This window comes from Panthera onca, chromosome F1 (genome assembly GCF_046562875.1).
Source record: "Panthera onca isolate mPanOnc1 chromosome F1, mPanOnc1 haplotype 2, whole genome shotgun sequence".
Taxonomy (NCBI): Eukaryota; Metazoa; Chordata; class Mammalia; order Carnivora; family Felidae; genus Panthera; species Panthera onca.
The window spans coordinates 20,728,531-20,754,737 of record NC_138355.1 but is presented as its reverse complement, the minus strand read 5'-3'; the positions used below and the strand labels follow the sequence as shown (position 1 = coordinate 20,754,737).

General features: G+C 35.4%; 1 protein-coding gene across 8 annotated transcripts in view; it reads left to right on the top strand.

The window, feature by feature from the left end:
• Nucleotides 1–26,207, top strand: part of COP1 (COP1 E3 ubiquitin ligase) — a 260,298-nt gene that overhangs the window by 107,366 nt on the left and 126,725 nt on the right. For all 8 annotated transcript variants that reach the window (XR_014136418.1, XM_060643577.3, XM_060643574.3 and 5 more), the window contains one exon: nucleotides 2,594–2,729. Coding sequence is in view for 7 of the 8 variants with exons in the window: in XM_060643577.3 (XP_060499560.1) it covers nucleotides 2,594–2,729 (136 nt within the window). In the remaining variant the exon portion in view is untranslated. The remainder of the gene's footprint in view (nucleotides 1–2,593; nucleotides 2,730–26,207) is intronic.

Below are 26,207 nucleotides of genomic sequence, written 5' to 3'. Positions count from 1 at the left end.
ATGGCACAATAAAGGTATAGTCACAGACATATTTATTTGGGGGATGTAAATTTACCAGAAGGCAGAATAAATTAAAACCAGGAGGAAGATTATATTTTCATTTTTGTGGGCATGGCTATATTATACTTAAAACATGATTTTAGGAGTCTGAAGTTTATCTTACCAAATTTTCACAATGAGTACACTTAACATATTGCTGAACATGAAGTTCCTTCTAGTGTCCTTGACTGTGAAGAAGAAATTTTAACTTCTACCTTAGGAGTACTTGGTGTTTGGTGGTCCTTTTGTATATTTTCAAATGAGAATCCACTGCTCTTTCTTTTAATTTTCAACTCTGAAAATGAGAGATGAAGATTGGGAGATTAATGCCTTGGACTCTTAGTTGTAATTGAATGAGAAGGTAAATTATAAAGTATTAGAAAAGAGAAAAGAGGTGCTGCACACACTTTCACAAACTAAATCTATAATTAGAAGAGCAAAGGTAATATGTTAGCAAATATGTACAGTAATTGGTCATAAACCTACCAAGCAAACAAAATCCTACCATTTTGTAACCAGATAAAGTGAAATCTAATCTCTATACTTTCAGATACTAAAATAACAATTTTTAGTGTTTTCTTTATCACTTCTGTTGGATGTAAGTGTTAATGAATAGGTATGATGGACAGAGAAGATCAGCCACCAGGGAAAGGATTATGACCTTCAACAGAATACACATTCTTGAATGCTTGTGAATTTTACGTACTTAGCGATTGGTGTCAAAATATGAAAGAATATTTTTACATTAAAGCAATATTTAAACAAATATCTAAGGTGTTTTTCCAGTAAGTATTTATTACATTGGATACTCAATTCTATGTAAAAAGAACCAATTAGCTATTAAATTCAAACCACTTTGTAGTACAGTTGATTTGTTTTATTGCAGTAACCCATGTTTTATTTGTAATTCACTGAATTTACAGAGAATAATTTTTGTGGATCAGGAGCATTATTTTAGTAACATGATACTGCATGCTCATTGGGTTTGTTCCTTTTGCTGTTTTTTAGAACAGAAACACTACAAAATTGGAACTTTTGGATATAGGTTGTTAGATGGATTTGCTGTGTTAGTGTTTAAATCTTTAAAATGTAAAATATCAAGGACAGAAGCTTAATATCAGAGACAAGGAATTGTTTTTCGTTGTAGTAAGTGTTAGATAAATGTCTTCGTGTCTCCAGTTATCTTCAAGATAACCTAGTATCTCCAGATGAACTAAATCAATTCTGTACTGTCTGTCCTATAGTATGGTGACTCTTTAGACTTAATGATTCTTCTGTCTTAATTTCATTATGCCTATTGTTATTTTCAGGGACATTTAAGAAGGGGAAATCATGAAAGTTTACCTTGAAAAAGTTGTATGTATGTTTATGTATATGAGCTAAGAATGAGAAGAAGGTATGAACACATAGTTTAGCAATCTTATTTCAGATTTCAGTTAGGAAGCTAACTAAAGTAATTGGTGTTTTACTCTTCTTCCTTTGGAAAAGAAAATACAAGTCCAAACGTAAAACAGTTTTGAAAAATACTGATTTTTGGGGTGCCTGGGTGGGTCAGTTGGTTGAGCATCTGACTGTGGCTTAGAGGGTCATGATCTCCTGGTTTGTGGGTCTGAGCCCCACATTGGGCCCTGCACTGACAGTGCAGAGCCTGCTTTGGATTTTCTCTCCCCCTCTCTCTGCCCCTCGTACTCTTGCTCATTCTCTCTCAAAAATAAATAAATAAATTTAACAAAAATAAAGAAAAATGATTTTTTTTTTTTTAATTCATGCTTTCACTGTAGGCTTGTTTCTAGATTGGAGAATAGATATCTGTATTCTCAGTCTTTCATGAGATGATATTGTGATTTAAATTCTATGTAATTTAATTATGAAGAGTTTATTGAAATGGACTTTACTCAAAGTATTTATATAGTTTTCTATTGGATGGAATTAATGTTTTCTGTATTCTATCAAGATATTTGAGTGAAAGTATTCTATTTTTGAGAATAATTGATACATTGAAGTTTCTACTCTCTTTTCATAATTGGATTTGAGACACTTCAAAGAATGATGTGAACGAGTATCTCTCTTTTTACTTAAAAAACAATTACTTTCTTAATCTAAATTATGTTATAAATTGTGTTTTGATAGTTAGTGAATGTGGGCATGCAGATGTATCCTTGTAAACATGTTCCTTCAAAATTACAAATAGACGGTCCAGTGTACGTGCTCCTCTCTCCACCCTCACTTTCTCCATTGATAAGGGATTTTCGTTTTAATAAAAGATTAAACTTTTCTTGATCAGAGGTACTTTTTGTCTTTGATTTTCTAAGAAATTTTTGCTTAAAAAATAGAGAATTTACAGTATGCTTTTATTGGTGTGGAAAGAGACATTGTCTTTCAAAGAACCACTAAGTAATTTTTATTAAAGCTGAAAGATCAGCGAAATGATTTGTGCATACTAGTATTCTCTAGTTACTTCAGAATCATATTCAGAATATAATTTCTAATGTGTCTTTACTGCTCTTTGACTTCCATTGCACTTCAATTAATTTATTTTGTTTTCTTCATATAGATGATAGTCGAACTGCAAGCCAGTTGGATGAATTTCAGGAATGCTTGTCTAAGTTTACCCGATATAATTCAGTACGACCTTTGGCTACGTTGTCCTATGCTAGTGATCTCTATAATGGTTCCAGCATAGTCTCTAGGTAAGTATTGGGCAGCACTCTTTACTATTTACTTTTACAAAAGTTTCTCAAATTTAATTTGACAAGCAGTTACAGTGTTCTAGTTAAGAGCCAGTATTCTGAGGTCAGGTTCCCTGCCAGTTTTTAGTTCTGTGTTCTTGGGCAAGTTTCCGAATCTCTTTAGTCCTCAATGTCTTCCTCTTTAAAATGGAATGATTAAGGGGCACCTGGGTGGCTCAGTCGGTTAAGCGTCCGACTTTGGCTCAGGTCGTGATCTCGCAGTCTGTGGATTCGAGCCCCGCATCAGGCTCTGTGCTGACAGCTCAGAGCCTGGAGCCTGTTTCAGATTCTATGTCTCCCTCTCTCTGACCCTCCCCCGTTCATGCTCTGTCTCTCTCTGTCTCACAAATAAATAGAGGTTAAAAAAAATTAAAAATAAAATAAAATAATAGTATGAATAGTATTCACCTATTAGGGTTGCAGTTTGTGTTCTTATAATGTCTTTGGTTTTGGTGACAGATATGCTCTCTCATAAGGGCTTCCTTATCTTCATGTTTCTAGAAGAATTGATAGTATTTCTTCTTATGTATTTTGTAGAATTCTCCATCAAAGCCATCTTGGCCTTAAGTTTTTTTTGTGGAAAGAGTTTTAAATATAAATTCAATTTTTAAAAGAGATGTAGGGCTAATCAGGTTATTGATTTTTTTTTTCATTATCAAGCATTATTTTTAGTTTGTGTCTTTAAAAGAATTTGTCCATTTTATCTAGGTTGTTGAATTTATTGGCATTCACATGTTCATAATATTCCTTTATTATCTTTTTACTGTCTTTAGATACTCTGATGATGTTCCTTTTCTTATCCCTGATATTGGAGTGTTGTTTCCCTTTATATGTTTCCTTAATAGTCTGGTTTAGAAATGTATCAATTTTATTTGTCTTCTCAAATAGCCAGCTCTTGGTTTATTGATATTCTATATTTTTCTGTTTCATTGATTTCTGCTTTTAACTTTATTATTTCTTTTTTTTCCTTTTGTTAAGTTTAATTTGCTTTTATCTTTCTATTTTCTTAAGGTAGAAATTACAGTCATTGAGTTGAAAGTTGCTTCTCTAACAAAACTTGGGCTTTACATTTCTCTACATGCACTGCCTTAGTTGCATCCTGTGAATTTTGATGTGGTGTCTTTTCTTTTTTCCAAATTTTATTTTTATTATGGTAAAATATGTGTAACATAAAATATACTATCTTAACAAGTGTACTGTTCAGTGGTATTAAATAAATACCTTCATAATATCGTGTAAATGTCCCTAATATCCATCTCTTTAACACTTGACATCTTGTAAAACTGAAACTCAATACTCGTTAAACAGTAACTTTTCATTCCCCTCTGCCCTGAATCATAGCAAGCACCCTTTTCCCCTCTGTTATCTGATTACTCTAAGTACCTCCTGTAAGTGGAATCACGCAGTATTCAGGGAGAGAGAGAGAGAATCCCAAGCAGGCTCTGTGCTGTCAGCACGGCCTGAGATCATGAGCTGAGATCAAGAGAAATTCACCTGACTGAGCCACCCAGGCTCCCCAGATTATTATTATTTTTTTTAATTTTAGAGAGAGCATGAGCCAGGGGAAGGCCCGGGGGGGGGGGGGGGAGAGAGAGAGAGAGAGAGAGAGAGAGAGAGAGAGAGAGAGAAAATATGAATGAATGAATGAATCCCAAGCAGGCTTCATGCTCTGTGCAGAGCCCAATACAGGGCTCAATCTCAAGACCCTGGGATCATGACCTGAGCTGAAATCAAGTATTAGAAGCTCAATTGACTGAGCCACCCAGGCACCCCGTGGCTGTACCATTTTACAATACCACCAGCAGTGCAAAAGGTTTCCAGTTTCTCTGCATTCTTGCTAGCACTTGTTATTTTCTCTTTTTTTGGTAGTCACCATCCTAAACAGATGTGAGGTGGTATCTCTTAGATTTGCTTTGCATTTCCCTGGTGATTAGTGACGTTGAGCATTGTTTTATGTGCTTATCGGCCATTTGTTTATATTCTTAGAGAAATTTCTATTTAAGTCCTCTGCCCAGTTTTGAACTTTGTTGTTGCTATGTTCAGTAGTTCTCTATAAATTCTGGATATTAATCTCTTATCAAATTTGTACATATTTTCTCTCATTCTGTGCATTGTGTTTTTACTTTGTTGAGACTGTGTATTGATGCATAAAATTTAAAAATTTTCATAAAGTCTAATTTGTGTGTTTTTCTTTTGTTGCCTGTGCTTTTGGTGTCATATCCCAAGGATTGCTGTCAAATCCAAAGTCATGAAGAGAGTTATAGTTTCGTATTTTATATTTAAATTTTTGACCCATTTTGAGTTAATTTTTGTATATGGTTTTAGGTAAGGGTCTACCTTCATTCTTTTGTTATGTGGATATGCAGTTTTCTGAACATCATTTGTTGAAAAACTCCTTGAAAAACTCAGTGATATTGCCACTGTTGTCAAAGATCATTTGACTTTGTATGGAAGGTTTCTCATCTATTACATTGGCCTACATTATCTGTTTTATGCCACGACCATACTGTTTTGATCATCATAGCTATGTAGTAAGTTTTGAAATCAGGAAGTGTGAGTCCTCTAGCTCTGTTCATTTGCAAGATTGTTTTTTCTATTTCTGCGGAAAATGCCATCGGGATTTTGACAGGGATTGCAATGAATCTCTAGATTGCTTTGGGTAATATTGACATCTTAACAATATTCAGTCTTCTGATCCATGCACATGGGATATGTTTCCATTTATTTGTGTCCTTCTTTAATTTTTTTCAGCAAGTTTTTGTTGTTTTCATTGTACAAATCTTTTCCTTCCTTGGTTAATTCTTAAATATTTTTTTTTGATGTTGCTGTAAGTTTTCATAATTTATGATTGTTCATTGTTATTGCATTGAAGTTATGATGTATTTTCATTTTCATTCAGTTCAAGAAAATTGTAAATTTCAACTTTGATTTTTTTTTTTTGACCCAAGGATTATTGAGGCATATTTTAGTAGTTCTCAGATGTTGTGATTTTCTAGTTACCTTTCTTTTTATAGTCTTTTTATATCTTCATCATCTTTATGACCATTCCTTAAAAATTTTTAATTAATTAATTTTTAAATTTACATCCAAGTTAGCATATAGTGCAACAATGATTTCAGGAGTAGATTCCTTAATGCCCCTTACCCATTTAGCCCATCTGCCCTGCCACAACCCCTCCAGCAACCCTCTGTTTGTTTTCTGTATTTAAGAGTGTATTAGGTTTTGTCCTCCTCCCTGTTTTTATATTACTTTTGCTTCTCTTCCCTTATCTTCATCTGTGTTCTGTCTTAACTTCCTCATATGAGTGAAGTCATATGATACTTGTCTTTCTCTAATTTCGCTAACACAGTATCCTCCAGTTCCATCCACGTAGTTGGAAATGGCAAGATTTCATTCTTTTTGATTGCCGAGTAATACTCCATTGTATATATATACACCAGATCTTTTTAACAAAGTATCATATTTTATTATTATTTTTTTAAATGTAATGTATTGTCAAGTTGGCCAACATACAGTGTATACAGTGTGCTCTTGGTTTTGGGTGTGGATTCCCGTGATTCATCGCTTACATATAACATCCAGTGCTCATCCCAACAAGTGCCCTCTTCAATGTCCATCACCCGTTTCCCTCTCTTCCCCTCTCCCCCCGCCATGAATCCTCAGTTTGTTCTCTGTATTTAAGAGTCTGTTATGGTTTGCCTCCCTCCCTCTCTGTTTGTAACTATTTTTTTCCCCTTCCCTTCCTCCGTGGTGTTAAGTCTCAAGTTCCACGTATGAGTGAAAACATAGGATATCTGTCTATCTCTAATTAGCTTATTTCACTTAGCATAATACCCTCCAGTTCCATCCACGTTGCTGCAAATGGCATGATTTCATTCTTTCTCATTGCCAAGTAGTATTCCATTGTTTATATAAACCACATCTTCTTTATCCATTCATCAATTGATGGGCATTAAGGCTCTTTCCATAATTTGGCTATTGTTGAAAGCATTGCTGTAAACATTGTGGTACATGTGCCCCTATGAATCAGCTCTCCTGTATCCTTTGGATAAATTCCTACTCGTGCTATTGCTGGGTCATAGGGTAGTTCTATTTTTAAAATTTGAGGAACCTTCACACTTTTCCAGAGTAGCTGCACCAGTTTATGTTCCCACCAACAGTGCAAGAGGGTTCCCATTTCTCCATATCCTTGCGGGCATCTGTTATTTCCTGAGTTGTTAATTTTAGCCACTCTGACTGGTGTGAGATGGTATCTCAGTGTGGTTTTGATTTTATATGCCACATCTTCTTTATCCATTCATTCATCGATGGACATTTGGGCTCTTTCCATACTTTGGCTATTGTCGATAGTGCTGCTATAGACATTGAGGTGCATGTGCCCCTTCGAAACAGCACACCTGTATCCCTTGGGTAAATACCTAGTAGTGCAATTGCTGGGTCATGGGGTAGTTCTATTTTTAATTTTTTGAGGAACCTCCATACTGTTTTCCAGAATGACTGTACCACTTTGCATTCCTACCAGCAATGCAAAAGAGATCCTCTTTCTCTGCATCCTCGCCAATGTCTGTTATTGCCTGAGTTGTTCATTTTAGCCATTCTGACAGGTGTGAGGTGGTATCTCATTGTGGTTTTGCTTTGTATTTCCCTGATGATGAGTGACATGGAGCATTTTTTCATGTGTCGGTTGGCCATCTGGATGTCTTGTTTAGAGAAGTGTCTATTCATGTCTTTTGCCTGTTTCTTTACTGGATTACTTGTTTTTTGGGTATTGAGTTTGATAAGTTCTTTATAGATTTTGGATACCAACCCCTTTATGTGATATGTCGTTCGCAACTATCTTCTCCCATTCTGTCGGTTGCCTTTTAGTTATGCTGATTGTTTCCTTCACTGTGCAGAAGCTTTTTTTTTTTTTTTTTAATGAGGTCCCAATAGTTCATTTTTGCTTTTGTTTCCCTTGCCTCTGGAGACATGTTGAGTAAGAAGTTGCTGTGGCCGAGGTCAGAGAGGTTTTTGCCTGCCTTCTCCTCTAGGATTTTGATGGCTTCCTGTCTTACATTTAGGCCTTTGATCCATTTTGAGTTTATTTTTGTGTATGATGTAAGAAAGTGGTCCAGCTTCATTTTTCTGCATGTCGCTTTCCAGTTTTCCTAGCACCACTTGCTGAAGAGACTATCTTTATTCCGTTGAATGTTCTTTCCTGCTTTGTCAAAGATTAGTTGGCCATACTGTTTGTGAGTCCATTTCTGGGTTCTCTATTCTGTTCCATTGATCTGATTGTTTTTGTGCCAGTACCATATTGTCTTGATGACTGCAACTTTGTAATACATCTTGAAGTCTGGGATTGTGATGCCTCCAGCTTCAGTTTTCTTTTTCAAGATTGCTTTGGCTATTTGGGGTCTTTTCTGGTTCCATGCAAATCTTAGGATTGTTTGTTCTAGCTCTGTGAAGGATGCTGGTGTTGTTTTGGTGTTATTTTGATAGGGGTTGCCATTCTTCAAGAATTTTTAATAAAAATTTCTAATACACATAAAAATAGAATGAAGTAATTCCTCACAATAGCCATCTTCCAGATTAAGCAGTGATCCAGATTTTGCTATGGTTGCTTCATTTATACTTCATTCTTTGCGTTAGTGTTTGAAACATGTTTCAGATGCTATGTCATTTCACCCTTACATCCTTAAGAATATCTGTGTCCCAGGGTGCCTGGGTGGCTCAGTTGATTAAGTGTCTGACTCTTAGTATCAGCGCAGGTTGTGATCTCAGAGTTCGTGGGATTGAGCTTTTGTTGGGCTCTGCTCTGAGTGTGGTGCCTGTGTGGGGTTCTTGCTCCCCCTCTCTGCTTCTCTCCTGCTCGTGTACACACCACACACTCTCTCTCTCTCTCAAAATAAATAAACCAACGTAAAAGATAAAAAAGACTGTGTCTTAAAATGAACATTATAAACCCACAGGGCTGTATCACATGTAACACAATTACCAGTAGTCCCTAGGTATCATCAAATTGCTTGTTTATGTTCAAATCTCCTAGATAGAATGGAGAAACCTTAAAAAGATGTTTTGATGCAGATCAGAAAGTTGGCAATTTTTACCTTGTCTAATACATTACTATGCATGTTTTTCCATTTGTGTGACTGAGATTTTTATTAATGTATAAGAATATTGATCTTGAAATTTAACCTGTTAGCTGGAGAGACTTGCAGTAAACCCTTTTTTATATTCTAGCTGTTTAACTCACTAACTGATAAGATAATCGTACGTTCAATGTTTTTCTATGTGTTGACAATGTGAGGAATGATTTTGAAAGGATTAAAATTTGAAAATGCAGTAGATTGTGGAGCTTATTTAACTAGTTAATTAAATGAGTGATTATAGAACAAAAATTCATTGATCCCTTAATGTGGGCTAGGCTAAGAGTATAACCATGAACAGGACAGATATCAATGCTTGGATTTAGGAAAGCTCTCAGCTTATTTCAGTGCCTTTATAGAAGCAAAATAAGAAAAGTTTTTGAAACACTACCCTGGAGTAGCAGTGTAACTGTTAACTAGTGTAAGAATGTATAATATATGTGCTTAAAAGCTTCAGAAATGTCGGTTGATGAAATTACAAAAGAAGACTATGGAAGTTTATAATATTGTCCTGATATGTATACATTTAACTATAATCATGTGGATCTATTCAACTAAAAATATAATGGAAATATAAAATATAGTGCAAGTATAAAGCAAAATTTAATGTTTTCTTATAATCTCCCTTAGCATTGTAAGTTCATCCTGTATTGTGTCTTCTTTTCTGTTAAAAAATGAACAACGGGGTGCCTGGGTGGCCCAGTCAGTCTGTTGGGCGTCTCACTTCAGCTCAGGTCATGATCTTTCTCATGGTTCATGGGTTTCAGCTCTGCCTGGAGCTCTGCACTGACAGCTCAGAGCTTGGAGCTTGTTTCAGATTCTCTGTCTCCCCCCTCTCTGTCCCTCCCCCACTCACACTCTCTCTTTCAAAAATCAATAAACAAACATAAAAAAACCCCAAAAATCCAAAAGGAAAATAAAAATTTCCTTCTTAACTTTATATTTAAAAAGCAGCATTTCTGGAGTACCCTTGCTGGCTCAGTTGGTTAAGCATTCGACTTTGGCTCAGATCATGATCTTGCAGTTTGTGAGTTCGAGCCCTGCTTTGGGCTCTGTGCTGACAGCTCAGAGCCTGGAGCCTGCTTTGGATTCTGTGTTCCCTCTCTCTCTGCCCTTCCCTACTCATGCTCTTTCTCTGTCTCTCAAAAATGAATTAACATTAAAAAAAATTAAAAAAAAAAACATTTCTAGTTAGAAAATTTAGAATCGGTTATACATTTGTTAGGTATTCAGTAAAGAGAAAGAGCCATTTTTTCATTATTCCTGAAAGCCATTTTAGCTTGATTTTAATTTAATATAATCCTGGTTTTTTTTTTTCTTTTTATTGCTATTAAATCTTGATCACACAAAGACATTTATGTCAGAGTGCATAAATGTATTCTGAGGCAGAAGTTCCTGAATACTTAAATGAGATTTCAGTTTGGGAATACCACTTATTAAAAGTGACATTAATAATGTTAAAATACTTCAGAGGTTGGCGCCAGATGGCTCAGTCAGTTAAGTGTTTGACTCTTGATTTTGGCTCAGGTCATGATCTTACAGTTTGTGAGATTGAGCCCCACATGGGGCTCTGCACTGATAGCATGGAGCCGGCTTGGGATTCTCTCTCTCCCTTTCTCTGTCCCTCCCCTGCTCATGCTCTCGCTGTCTCTCTCAAAATAAATACATAAATTTATTAAAAAGTTCAGTTAAAAATTTAAAACTACCTTTTGTGGTTTCATCTTAAAAGAACATGCATTCTTTTATTTACACTGAATTAACATTTCTGAAAATTTTCTAATTTTGCAGGTTTATAAGGCAGGATAGATGAAGACTAGTAGGTAGCAACAAGGAAAGCAGTCTCCAAAGAAACTTTGAAACTTTCACAGCCCTGGTGATTTTTTTTTGCTTTTCCTACTTCCTCATATTCATACACATCACTGACAATAAATTCACTTTAAAGGCTTTTAATTTCTCTCAAGATAGGAAATTTTGATGAAGAATTTCTTTTGGGAAAAGAGATACAAACATTTTAGAGATGACAAATAATGTTAAATTTGTATAATTTAATAATGTTGCATTATTTCATTACATTGTATTAGAAATTATTCTTACTGTAAAATTACATGAAATCTATATAGTGTTGGTCATTCACAGCTGTGAGAACCTCACTGAGAGAAAAACAAACTTGCTTTTAAGGCTTTTCCTTTGCTTATGGATTATGTTGGGTTATTTAATGTCATACATATAATTCCACAAGGTGGCAGCATTTGTTTATTTTGACAGTATCCCAACTGTTAGGTAGTAGACAAGGTGTGGAAATTAATGGTTTACAGGGAAGTTCATCTCATGAATACTAGATGGTCCTAGGTTAACAACCCCAAGTAATGGGATGAATAGAAACTCATCTTAGACATAACAGTAATGTCACGTTTTGCATATTTTTAAAAATATCTAGTGGCCACCAGAGAAGAATGGTTTGAAACTGCATTGTTTGAACTTACTGAATACTTAGCAGTGGCTGTTTCTTGAATTCTTGGTTTGAATTTTGCATACCTTGATCTTTATGGTTAAAATTGTTATACATTCCATCTGTAGTTTAGAGGTTATGGTAACATTTTTGCTTATCTTTTCTCAAATTTTTGAAATAGAATTACAGCAGATATTAGTAAATTTATAAGAAGAAAATAGTCGTGTATTGTGGCATTCATTGCTGTCATTAAACTGGTAATGTATGTAGTGTTTGGTTACTTTTTTAAAGATAACCTTTGTAAGTACTTTACATGACATTGTAAGTATTTCACTAACTCAATTTTTATATAAAACCTATGGAATAAAAAAGCATTGTAATTCATCCCATTGTACAGATTTCGAATTGTGGCAGGGAGAAATTGTCTAACTTGACAAAGTTCAGCACAGTGCTAGTAAATGATAGAACTAAGATTTGAACTGAGATATTCTGTCTCCTGAGTTCTAGTGTTCTGTTAGTCCCTTCAGGACCTGTCGAAACACAGTACTTATGAGACACCCAAAAGAATAAATGGAATGAATTCTTTCGAGATTCTCATACTTGGTATCCCTATTACTTTCTTATCTAATTTGGCCTTAATAACCAACATTCTTTTGAGTTTTAACTTGATATATATATTACATTAAAATGCTCTTGCCATAGCTTGAAACTATTGATGTTAAACATTTATTTTTTTTGTAATAGCCAATTGTAAGGATTGTTTTTCCTAAATTTCAGTTTTTAACAACAGTCAGTGCTAAAGGTTTAGGGTAACCTTTAACACAGTTTGTATTGTAGAATGCTGTGAGTTTTTAATTTGTTTTCAAAAGCAGATCTCCAGGTAATTAAATGACTTGTTTTCTAATGAAACATTATGGCTTTTTAGGAGTGCTAATGAACTTTCTCTTCTTTTCAGAAGATATTTTTTGTTAGTGTCCTACAAGTTATTGGGCTATCTGGGGTCAATGAGAAATGTAAGGAATTGAGAATACAGAGGAAAGGATTTCTTTCCCGAATTTTGCTCAGGCCCAATCTTTTATTTTTTTATTTTATAATTTTTGTATTTTGAAAGAGAGAAAAAGCATGCGCAGGAGAGAGGCAGAGAGAGAGAGAGAGAGAGAGAATATGAATATGAATATGAATGAATCCCAAAAAGGCTCCATGCTGTCAGTGTAGAACCTGACATGGGGCTCTGCTCGATCTCACGAACCATGAGATCATGATCTGAGCCAAAATCAAGATGCTTAACTGACTGAGCCATCTAGGCGCCCCAGGCCCAATCTTTTAAAGCAGGGATTTAAAAAACTGTTCTAGGCTTGAAGTTTCATCAGGAAAGAGGTCTTAATCTGTCTTAAGTCCTGCTGACTCCCCCTTTCTGGCAAATGTTAGGTGCTTAGTAGTAAATACTTGTTGAATGAATATGTGAATGAATGGAAAACTCTCTTGCGTGCTCTGGGAAGATCTGGATGCCTCTAGCGGTTGTCCACCTTAACTTGCTTTTCTGTATTTGCTTGCTGATAAGTGTTCCTTTGAAGAAAGTATCCCTAGCCTAAAAAAAGAGGTTTGTAAGTCGCCATTGACACGCGGCAGAAAAATAGTGTTAACAACTTAAAAGAAGTCCAGGATTCAGCACGTGTTGATGAGTTTCCTCCTTCTGTGACTATTTGAGATATAGGTTAAGAGTGAGATACAAACAGTCCAAGCTTACTTATCAAAAGCTGCTACATCCTTTCCTTTCCTTATAGCCCCTATCTTAAAATTTTCTCGTTCCCAATTCCTCGTTTTTCTGTTTTCTTTTGCCGTTACTTAGACTGAGGCTTATCAGTGGTACAGAGTGAAACCATAAACTCAAGTCATTTTAAATTTATTACCTCAAAGAAATTGTTAGTTGGGTGAGTATTTGAGATTTTAGTAGACTGGTAAACGTTTGTCACTAGTCAGAACATTTAAGATGGATGCCTACAACAAATGTTGAGAATTAGAGTATTGCCTTTTATGATAAAATTACTCAACCCTGGAAAAGAGTAGAGTTTATTAACCTAATGACTGTCTTCAGGTAATCAAAGGACAAGAATTAGAATGGTTCTGTTCAGTATCCAAGAGATAAGAGTAGGACTAATGGCTGGAAGCTACATCTTAAGGTTGGCATAAGGAAGATCTTTGTAGTCAGCAGTGTGCACGAGTGGAATAGGCCTCATCATGAGGCGGTTGCCATCTGCTCTTAGGACTTTAAAAGCAAGCTGTAGGGTAACACAAAATCTTTCTTCAGTCCTGAGGTCAGTTATTACATTCACCTGTATTTGTCTAGAATATTTATTTTTGTTTGAGCTTTTAAAAATTGTATCTATTCATATCAAGTACTGTAAACGCTGATAGTACAAATAAAAGTGATGTGCAGATTCGTGTAGAGACAAACCTATAAGCCAATATATAGAATAAAGCATTGTATGTGCTGTGAAAATATCTACTGGCTGCAGTATGAACAGTGGATTTGCGAGAAGGAAGAGTGGAATCAGGGAGATCAGATACATAGGTAGTTTTGAATGGTCCTGGCAGCACGGGATGATGCCCTGTGGTCTGTACTGGGATGAAGTCAGTGGAGCTTGGATAAAGAAGTATTTAAGACATATTTAAGGACTAGGGTAGACAAGACATAATGATTGATGGGTACAGTCCTTGAAGGAGAGGATGATAACTTCCAGGTTTTTGGTTTGAGTAACTAGGCAGAAAAACATGGGTGTTATTTGCAGAGAGAGAGACACTGGAGGAAGAGCAGGTTTGAGGGCAATGAGGTGCATGGAAGATAACCAAGTAGAGATTTTTTGCATATGCTTGCTAGCTGCACAGAGATTTGTACTAGTGATAATGGACACCATGGTTACAGATTGATAGAGCTCCAACAGTTAAAGATCAGGCAGATGAGGAGGAACCGATTAAGCTGACTAAGGAGGTTTTTAGGTAAGAATGAAAACCGGGAGAGTATGTTGCCCTGCCAACCGGTCTGCAGGGTTAGATATGGGGCAGAATTGGATCCAAAGTAAAATGAGACTTTTTTCCTTGATTAGGAGGGAGGACACTTCCCCTGGGATAATAAGAGGGAAGAAGAGAATAGATGCAAAGGCAGGCAAGTTTGTAGTTTTAGTGACACGGAGATAAAGGAGCTTTTCTCTGAGAGTTTGTGCTTTTACCGTGTCATCGCATAGTGACAGGTAGAAAGGGTGGTAGGTGTTTATGTTTGTAGAAGAAAGAGATACTAGATGATGAAAAGGATGAGATTCATGGACTGTGAAATTTAAACTGAATACTGAAGAAGATAAAGGGAGGAGAAGTCTGGAAAGAGGCAAAAAAAAGAGAGTAGAATCAGCTGTATGTGGGTGAAGAGTGAAGGTAGGAGTAGTGGGCAAGCGGGGGCGAGGATTGTGGAGATTGTGGTCAGAGAAGTATTTGTGTCTTTGGCCCAGAATACCTTTCCGTCTTTGTACTTGTAGCTTTGGGTAATTTACCTGGTATCTAGTGGCCACATGTGTTTGTTGACTCAGTTGGAGCATAAGCTAAAATGCAAGGTAGAAAATCAGTAATAAATGTTTGTGAGGATCGGATAAACTGCTGAAGGAGTTGACTAAAGAGAGAGTTCACTTTAGGCAATGACTTTCAGGTTCCTAAGGATATTTGAAATGGTGCTTTCAAGGTTTTTCTTCTGAATTTCTGTAGACTTTCCTCTCTGTATTTGATTCTTAAGATTGAAAGTGACATTAATATGTTTTCTTCTGTTTCTTCACTGTGTTCAAAACTATGTCTTTTGTAATTTCTTGCAGGAGTTTGTGGTGTAAGTAGTAATTTTTGTTAAAGGCTGGGCTAACCTTGTCCTTGGTCACATTAAACAGAAAATAATGCTCATTTTGCACCTTCTCTGGGTAAAATACATGGAGAGGAGAGGAAATAAGGAAATATAATTATTCACACATATCAAATTATATAGATTTCCTATATAGGAGAGGGTCTTAGCAAATCTTTACAGTAAAACCACTAATTTGTAATAGGGGCAAAGAAGACCAATTTCGTGGTTTTTTTTTGTTGTTGTTGTTGTTTTTTTTTTGTAGTATAGTTGACACACGATGCTATATAGTTTTAAATATATAGTTTTTAGTGTTTATTTTTGAGAGACACACAGTGTGAGTAGGGGAGGGAGAGGGAGACAGAATCTGAAACAGACTCCAGGCTCTTAGCTGTCAGCACAGAGCTCGACACGGGGCTTGAACTCACAGACCATGAGATCATGACCTGAGCCGAAGTCGGACACTTAACCGACTGAGCCGCCCAGGCGCCCCTATATAGTTTAAAGTGTACGGCATAGGGATTTGACTACTCTATGTGTCATGCTTTGCTCACAAGTGTAGCTACCATCTGTCACCAGACAGTGCTCTTACAACACCACTGACTGTATTTCCTGTGCTGTACCTTTCATTCCTGTGACATATTCATTTTATACCTGGAAGCTGGTGTCTCCCTCATCCCTTCCCCCCATTTTGCCCTTCCCCCATCAGTTTGTTGTCTGTATTTATGGCTCTGTTTCTACTTGTTGTTATTGTTGTTTAGATTCTACATACAAGTGAAATTACATGGTATTTGTCTTTTCTCTGACTTATTTCATTTAGCATAATACTGTCTAGGTCCATCCATGTCATTGCAAATGACAAGATCTCATTCTTTATGGCTAATATTCTGTCGTATATACATATACACCACATCTTTATCCATTCATCTATGAATGGACATTTGGGTTGCTTCCATATCTTGGCTATTGTAAATAATGCTGTAATAAACATAGAGGTGCTTCTATCTTTTCAAATTAGTGTTTTCATTTTCTTTTTTTTTTTATTTTATTTTTTATTTTTTTTACTTTTTTTTTTTTTCAATGTTTTTTATTTATTTTTGGGATAGAGAGAGACAGAGCATGAACGGGGGAGGGGCAGAGAGAGAGGGAGACACAGGATCGGAAACAGGCTCCAGGCTCCGAGCCATCAGCCCAGAGCCCGACGCGGGGCTCGAACTCATGGACCGCGAGATCGTGACCTGGCTGAAGTCGGACGCTTAACCGACTGCGCCACCCAGGCGCCCCAGTGTTTTCATTTTCTTTGGGTATATACCCAATAGTGGAATTATTGGATTGTATAGTATTTCTATTTTTAATTTTTTGAGGAACTGCCATACTGTTTTCTGCATGGGCTGCACCAGTTTGCAGTCCCACCAGCAGTGCATGCAGGTTCTTTTTCTCCACATCGTCACCAACACTTGTTATTTCTTGTTTTTGATTCTAGCCAATCTGATAGGTGCAATGTGGTATTATTGTAGTTTTGATTTGCATTTCTCTGATGATGAGTGACGTTGACTATTTTTTCATGTGTCTGTTCGCCATCTGTATGTCTTTGGGAAAATGTCTATTTATGATCTCTGCATATTTTTAATCAAATTATTTGGTTTTATTTTTTAGTGCTAAATTAAAGAAGTTCTTCATACATTTTGGATATTAAACTCTTATTGAAAATATCATTTGCAACTATCTTCTCCCATTCAGGAGGTTGTCTTTTTATTTCGTGATGGTTTCCTTCCCTGGGCAAAAAATTTTTATTTTCATGTAGTCCCAATAGTTTATTTTTCCTTTGGTTTCCTTGCCCGAGGAGACATATCTAGAAAAATGTTGCTAAGGCCAATGTCAAAGAGATTACCGCCTGTGTTTTCTTCTAGGAGTTTTATGGCTTCAGGTCTCACTTTTAGATCTTTAATCTATTTTGAGTTTATTTTTGTGTGTGGTGTGAGAAAATGGTTCAGTGGTTCAGTTTCATTCTTCTGCATATAGCTGTCCAGTTTTCCCAGCCTGTTTGTAAAGAAGATCAATTTGAATGAGTTAAAATCTTGTATAGTTTAAAAAAATAATTTTCTTTTGGCTATCTAAGCTAACTGAGAAATAGTTTCAGTTGAATCCTGATTAAATGAGATGAAAGGGGAACTTATTTGAATTATTGTAGCAAGCTGTGTGGTACATTGTAGTTACCAAGTACATGTCAGGCAGTATTCTTACTGTTTCAGATTTACTAACGAGTTCTAACGACTGTAGTTCTCAAACTTTAGTAGCCTTCAGCTACAGCTGGAGGGCTTGTTAAAACATGCGTTTCTGGGCCCTACTCCAAGAGTTTCTGATTCTGTAGGCTGTGCTAGGGCCAAGAATTTGCATTTCTAATTCTTTGCCAGGTGATCCTGATGTTTCTAGTCTGTGCCCACACTCTGAGAATACTGTCTTCGGTTAAGAGCTGTTGAAAAGAAGACATTTACTTCTAATAGGAAATATGTATAATTTTAATTCTCTAGTAAAAACCCATAATTTTTTAGTTTATGAATTAAAATACGGTTAAAAAAACCATTGACTTTATAGAGTTTTCTAGTTAATAAGCTTAATGGGTTGCAAATGTACCAGAATTATTCCTTCTGTTCTTGGGACAGTTGGATGGGGTTGGGTTTGAGAAGCAGCTTATAACCAGCTGTCTGTCCTCAGGACAGGGGTATTAAGCACATAGCTTTTTCGCTTTGTCGCTTGCACAGTGATAGGGAAATTCTAACTTAGAAAACCCAGGACAAATAAGTATCTTGGTTTTTCTCAAAGTTATTCTGGTCATTTTTTCACGAAAGAATTGCGTGGTGAAAATTGAGATTGAGCTCTTTAATATATAAAGTATTGATATTACATGCTGATAATTAACCTGCAAAGCTGAGTTCTTAAAAGGAAACCTACTCTTACTCTGCTGAAGAACCATCTTACTTTGCCATAGAAAGAAGCCACTGGACTGCCGGGAAGTAAGGCACACATTTTGGGGGATTGAGAGAGACATTTTGAACCTTTTAAAATTGGAAAATCTGTCCTTCAATTTAATCTCTTTCTTACACTATTGACTTAATTAGAATTATGTAGGGGAGGAAAAATCCTTTTTCTTCTACCCTTCCAAGCTTTTCATTGGGACCCCATAACAGAAAGGTTAACAAAAGAAAAACAAACAGAAGTTTATTAATCTGTATATTTCATATATATATATGGGAGAAACCTAGGAAAATGTGTAACTCAAGTGTCTTAGAACTCTGGCTTATGTCAGATCTTTAACAAAGAATAATAAATCTGTAGAGAAATGAAAGGATAAAGAAAAGCAATTTAAAAAAAAATAAAGACAAAAAAAAGAAAGGGAAAAAAAAAAGAAAAGCAATTTTAGATTTCCAAGGTCAGCACTTTATGGGAAGGTAAATATGCTGGAGAGAATATACTGGAGAGGATTTGTTTGCAGATGCCTTTTGTGCCATCTCTGGGCTTATATCCTGCTTTTAGGAAGTAAGAGGAAGAGGGTAGAGAGTGCTCTTCCTGCATTTGCTGCTTAATTGCCTTCAGCTCAAAATGATTTTTATGTCAAAGAGGCATGGTTTGGGGTGACGTATTCTGGTTTCCTTCAGATAAAAGGCAATCTGTCTGTTTTATCAGTGGTGTGAGTTTAGTAGTTCTTCACTTGACTGCCACTTAGAAATAACTGTGGTATCAGTATACGAAAACTTAATCTGGTGTGAGTGTTTTATGATATAAATACGTGACAAAGTATCATCATTTGCCCTTCAGTGTACTATCATTTACCCCAGGTGTGGTAATTTGCCTGTATCTTGCCTCCCATCAGACATATTCATACATAGAAAACTTTTTAGGTAAGCTAGGATGTTACTCTCATTTCTCTAGCTAGTATTCACAGCAGAGAGTTTCATTTTATGCTAACGCTTCACCTGTACAGAATTTAACCTCTGGCAATCCCATCTGACTAAAGCCCAGTCAGTTATCAAGACTGAAATGAAAAATAAAAAGGCTTTAGAACAAAATAAATCCACCAAATTAGTGACTTAAGCTCAAATATTCACAAATGGCCATTTTCTTCAATTATTTCAGGCCTGTTGACTTACTATATATATATATATATATATAACTATATATATATAACTATATATATATATATATAACTATATATATATAACTATATATATATATAACTATATATATATATATAGTTCCTGTAATCTTAGTTTTATCTGATTTGTGTCTCTTCAACATGTAAAAGGAGGAGAGATTGCAATAGATGGGGTGAAGAAGTGATAGCTACTAGCTCGACAAAGGGGAAGAAGTGATGAAGCTGCAAATTGTAGCTAAAGAGTAAAGTAGTTTGAATCCATTTAATATGAGTTCAAGTGGTTTGGCATATCTTAATAGACGTTGGAATCATTGATATGTAATAGAGTATGGTAACTAATATTGGCAGGGCTATTCACATTACTATGCTCAGTAAGTTTGTATAAAGGTAGTAAAGAATGTATTACATTTGACAGATTATACTCATAGGGGAGCAAAAGTTGATTCCAAAAGTCACTTAACTAATATTTATTAGCAGTATTGTGTTCTAGAGCAGTAGACAGGTGTGTCCAGAAAACGCTATTGTATCTATTATTTTTTAGAAATAATTTTAAGTATATATATCACCATTGGTACAAATGTAATATGAAACACATTCATATTTTATAATTACTTAAAAAACTTTTTGGACTTGTAAGTTTCAACCTTTGCATTAGTTTTATTTATACGGAAGGAAATATTGTGAATGAGAAAAATATTGGTCTTTTTGTCTAGTACAGGAATTGGCAAACTATGGCACATTTGAGTCAAATTTGGCTTAGCTCTTTGGTCACTTGAGTGACCCAGGAGCTAAAATGGTTTTTATCTTTTTAATTGGTTGAAAAGTCAAAAGAAGAAGAATAACATAAGATGTATAGCAACATGACTTATAATAATGACATATGAAAATTTTATGAAATTCAAATTTCAGTATCCATAAATTAAATTTTATTGGAACACAGTCATAATTATTTCTTTACATATTGTTTGTTGGCTGATTTTATACTACAACAGCAGAGTTGAGTATTTTTGAGAGAACTGCACAGTTCCTCTGGTCACTTTACAGAACAAATTTGCTGATTCTTGACCTAGTAGATTTGTTTAGGCTCTAAGGATGTACTGCTATACTTGATTAAAGTTCTGTCATATTTTTGGATATCGCAGTGTATCTTATGAAAGAAAATGACTTCTGTCAGATTTTCTGATCTTCTTGTGACGATTGGCTGGCTGTTTTATATGCTTTATCATTGCTTAGTACAAATAACCTATCATCGTCCTGTCTCGTGGTAAGCTCTTCATCATCGGTTGAATGATAGCTACAGATTTGTAGTCCTTACCTAATAACAAATTCCAGTTCATTCAGCAGAAAGTTTCTTATTTGTGTTTTTTAAAAATTATTCATCAAGTAGAGCTGAAAAAGGCCTTGAAATATGACAAAAGCTTATACCATGATTAGGAGATTTAGCTATATCACGCTACTCTTGAAACAGATGCTTTTCTACCACTAGTGATTTTTTTAATTGTGTTTCCATTCTCCTTTTTTTCTCACGCACATTAACAGGTGGTTTTGTTGGTAGCATTAAAGTTACAAAACTTTTTTGATCTGTGCTTGAGAGTTATTAATTTGTGGTTATATTATTTACAAATTTAAATGTAGAATTGCAAATTATATAGTTTTTAGATTACTTGTAGTGAAGTACAGTATACATACAATAGAAGTATACAGTTTTAATTTTTACAGTTGTATAAACCACAATCAAAATATAGAACATTTCCAAAAGTTTTATTTCCTGCTACTTTGCAGTTAATCTCACTGCTTCCTCCAAACTCCTGTCCAGGCCTCTATTTATCTGCCGTTACCATGAGAAGAGTTTAGTCATTCTGGAAGTTTTTATAAATGCAGCCTTACAGTATGTACTCTTTTTGTGTCTAACTTCTTCAGCTCAGCATGTTTGTGAAATTCATCCATGTCGTTGCCTCTATCAGTAGATACAGTTACATCGTTAATTATTTAGTAATATTCCATTTTATGAATATTCCACAATTGGCTTATCCTTTCATGTGTTGAGGGACATTTCAGTTGTTTCCAGTTTTTATTATGAATAAAGCTGTGAAGATTCACAAACAAGCCATTTTGGATATTCATATTCATATTTATTCCTCTTGGGTAAACACCTGGCATTGAAATTGCTGGGTTGTATGATCAGTTTGTGTTTAACATTTTGAGAAACTGCTAAACTGTTTTTAAAGCAATTGAGTTATTTTAACATTCCAGCAGTGTAAGAGTTCTAGTTGTCCCAGATCTCAAAAGTTCTTGGCATTGTCAGCCTTTTGATTAGTGGATTTGTACTAATATTTTCTTTTTGTTTTAGTCTGCATTTCTGTTATAACTAATGGTGTTTAATGTGCTTATTGGCCATCTGTGTATCTTTTATGAAGCATCTATTCAAATCTTTTGCCCATCATTAAAAAATCAGATCTTACTATCATTGAATAATGAGAATTTTTTATGTATTCTGGATGCAAGTTCTTTGTCAGATTTATGTATTGATAGTGTTTTCTCCCAGTCTGTGGCATGCCCTTTTAATAGTGTGTTTCAAATGACATAAGTATTTGAGGCTTCTGGTGACTCAGTCCATTAAGTGTCTGACTTTTGATTTCGGCTCAGGTCAGATCTCACAGTTCATGGGTTCAAGCCCTGCATTGGGCTCCACAGTGACAGTGCTGAGCCTGCTTGGGATTCTCTCTCTCTCTCTCTCTCTCTCTCTCTCTCTGCCCCTCCCCGACTCGTGCTCTCTCTCTCTCTCAAAATAAAAAAGCTTAGAAAAAAAAGACAAATGACGTGAGTATTAATTTTGATGAATTCCATTTCATTAATTTTTAAAATGATTTAAACTCTTGGTATTTTATAAAATGTTTGCTTGCCCCAAATGGTGAAAAATTTTCTCCTCTGTTTTCTTCTATAATTTTAATAGTTTCAGCTTATATATTTAGGCCTATAATCCATTTCAAGTTAATTTTTGTTTAGATTTTAAAGTAAAGGTTGGGGTTAGATATTTGTTCCAAGCAGCATTTGTTTAAAAGGTGAACTTTTTCCATTGACATCTTTTTTGAAAAGTAATTGAACAAATATGTATGAATTTAATTTTTTAATTGAGGTATAGTTGACTCACAGTTACGTTAGTGTTGGGTATACAACATGATTCAACAAGTCTGTATGTTACGCTGTGCTTATCACAAGAACGTACCATCAGTCATCATACAACACTATTATAATACTATTGACTATATTCCCTATGCTGTACTTTATCCTCTTCACATATTCATTCCATAACTGGAAGCCTGTACCTCCCACTCCCCTTCACTCATTTTACCCATGCTCCCACCTTCCCCAAACCCCCACACACCCGGCAAGTATCAGTTTTTGTTCTCTACTTTATGACTCTGTTTCTGCTTTTTGTTTGTTTACTCATTTATTTTGCTTTTTAGATTCCACGTAGAAGTGAAGTCACATGGTATTTTTCTCCAACTTCCTTCACTTAACATAATTCCGTCTAGGTCTATCCATGTTGTTCTAAATGGCAAGATCTCATCCTTTTTTATGGTTGAGAAGTATTCCATGGTGTGTGTGTGTGCACCACATTTTCTTCATTCGCCTGTCAATAGATACTTAGGTTGCTTCTGTACCTTGGCTGTTATACAGAATGCTGCAGTAAACGTATATCTTTTCAGATTAGTCTTTGTTTGCTTTGGGCAAATACCCAGTACTGGAATTACTGTGAATCTGCCTCTTGACTTTCTTTTCTCTTGTATTGATCTGTATGTCGTCTGCTGTTGGGCTAGTACCACATTCTCATTGTTACTGCAGTTTTATATTAAGCCTTGAAATCAGGTAATCTAAGACCACTAGCTTTATTATTATTTGTTAAAGTTGTGTTGGTAATTCTGAGTCCTTTGCATTTCCATAAAAATTTTAGAACAGGAGCTCTTTATTTTCTGCTGTGATGGTTTGAAAGGATTTATGTAGTAAAAGTCACATTTTTCTCTTGTATCTTTCCCTTCAGTGGTTTTGTCTACTTGTTACTGTGGGGAATGTGAGATGGATTTCTGATCTGTTAAGTCTACCTGGCTGAGTGATGTTTTGGGGACATACTTTTTTTTTGAGAGAGAGCGAGGGCGCAAGTGGGTGAGGGGCAGAAAGAATCCCAGAAGGGGCGGGGGTGGTGAGAAGAAGAGAGAAGCAAGACTTACCCAAAGTGGGGGCCGAGCTCACCTGAGGTGGGGCTGCAACTCACGAACCGTGAGATCCTGACCTATGCTGAAGTCAGACGCTTAACGGCTGAGCCACCCAGGCGCCTGGGGACATACTTTTATATATTCATGATGAATTTTCTTTTAGACTATAAATTTTCATTCCAGATTAGTCCTCTGCAGCATAAAATAGTTTCTTTATATCATAGTTCTCTTGTTTTCTGATGAAGCATGGCAGCATTGACATTAATGATTTACTATTCTAATTTTATTGGTTGCTCTTTAAATATTACTAGAAGATACAGAACTGAAAAATGTGATGTATTTTCTACTTTAATTTCAGAAATAAATAGTGCTTCCATATGGATCTCCTCACTTTTACTAAATATAAACTCATTCCAAAGAGGACAAAATGTCATCATAGTTTTGGGGACAAAATATATTTTGTTTTTCCCAACTCCTGTTTTTTTCTCTAGTAGATGTCTTTATTCAGTCTTTTTATTTGTCTTTTACTTCAGAAATTACCTTCAGCTTGTCGAATTTCTCTGATAAAAACCACCTACCGTAGGATACAGTTATATTGCGCATAGAATAGGTCTTTTAGGACAGATGAAGAGTGTACAACTACATTAAATTAAAACGTGCTAAAGACTTAAATGAGAAGAATATGGCAATCAGAATGTTGATCTTAATGGTCTTCAAGGTGCATTTCTGATATTTACAAAAGTGTTCCAGAATATCATTTGTCAGATAGTGTATTTGTTCCAGCTATCCAGTGATAACCAGAGGGAATGGGAAAATAAAATTTTTTTCAAGACAGGGGTCAGTGAATTAAGACCTGTGAATCAATTCTGACCCATTGCTTAGTTTTGTATAGCCCACAAGCTAAGAATAGTTTTATGTTTTTAAGTACTGAATGAAAAATAAAGAATAATTTTTGTGACGTGTAAACTATATGAAATTCAGATTTCAGTGTCCATAAATGAAGTTTATTGCTACACTGGCACTCTTCTGAAATAAAATTAATAGGTGTTGTGATTTTCCCAATACACATGTTCAAAAAGTTATTTCCCTAACTCTAATATAAAGGAGAACTAAAAGAATAATTTAAAATAATATATACATCTTAATATGTAAATTCTTAGACTGACTGCATTAGGCAATATAATAAATAGATACTTGAACCTGCTTACAATGAGTAAATTTGGAACATTTGGTGAATTTTAGAAATGCAAGACTAGATTGTTTTTATGTATAATGGAATTCATGTCTATGTTCAGATAATTATAGGTTTTTCACTTGCAAAAGGATGAGAGGTATAAATATCTTTGGGGAAAAAAAAATTCTAAGAGAATCAGTATAATCAATCAGGACTGGAAGAAGGAGGGCAAAAATAACTTTGTCCTTTGCTCAGAGTAAAGACTTAATAGATACATTGACTCCTTTCTTTCCATAGCAGTTCATAAAAGTCATAAAAATAGCCACTAGACAGAAATACAATTCTCATTCATGAGAATAACACACAGAAAGCAGAAAGAAATCAGATGATCAGAAATTTTTTTAATTGAAAATACATCCAAAACAATATATATCACAAAGTAAAATAACAGATATAAAAGCCAACATGTGATTGATTAAATAGTGTAAACCTCCCATCAGAAGGGAAGTATCTTCACATTAGGTCACAGTGTGAAGCATAAATCTGTGTTCTATATAAGAGTCCCTAAGTCTTGGAGCTGTGAATGTTGAAAATAACGTTTAATTTAGGCTGGAAATCATTAAACCTCAATCTTTGTCTCTGTCTCTCACACACACACACGACACTTCCTAATGATCAGAGTTCAGTCCATGATGAAGTTTACGTAGTTATAAATATCTTTATAGATTGGAAAATCTCTCTGTTAACTGTAAGAGAAAATAAATACATTAGTTGTGTAGACTTTAAATCAGATTAGATCTTAGTCCATGACAGATTAAGTGGAGCAAAAAATACAGCAATTATACCAGTCTTAAGTAACATTACTAACAAGTTAGAACCGATACACCAACATGTATCAAGAATAGAACTTCTTTTAAAGCAGTGTGGAGGTTCCTCAGAAAATTAAAAATAGACCTACCCTATGACCCAGCAATAGCACTGCTAGGAATTTATCCAAGGGATACAGGAGTACTGATGCATAGGGGCACCTGTACCCCAATGTTTATAGCAGCACTCTCAACAATAGCCAAATTATGGAAAGAGCCTAAATGTCCATCAACTGATGAATGGATAAAGAAATTGTGGTTTATATACACAATGGAATACTACGTGGCAATGAGAAAGAATGAAATCTGGCCCTTTGTAGCAACGTGGATGGAACTGGAGAGTGTTACACTAAGTGAAATAAGCCATACAGAGAAAGACAGATACCATATGGTTTCACTCTTATGTGGATCCTGAGACACTTAACAGAAACCCATGGGGGAGGGGAAGGAAAAAAAAAAAAGAGGTTAGAGTGGAAGAGAGCCAAAGCATTAGAGACTGTTAAAAACTGAGAACAAACTGAGGGTTGAAGGGGGGTGGGAGGGAGGGGAGGGTGGGTGATGGGTATTGAGGAGGGCACCTT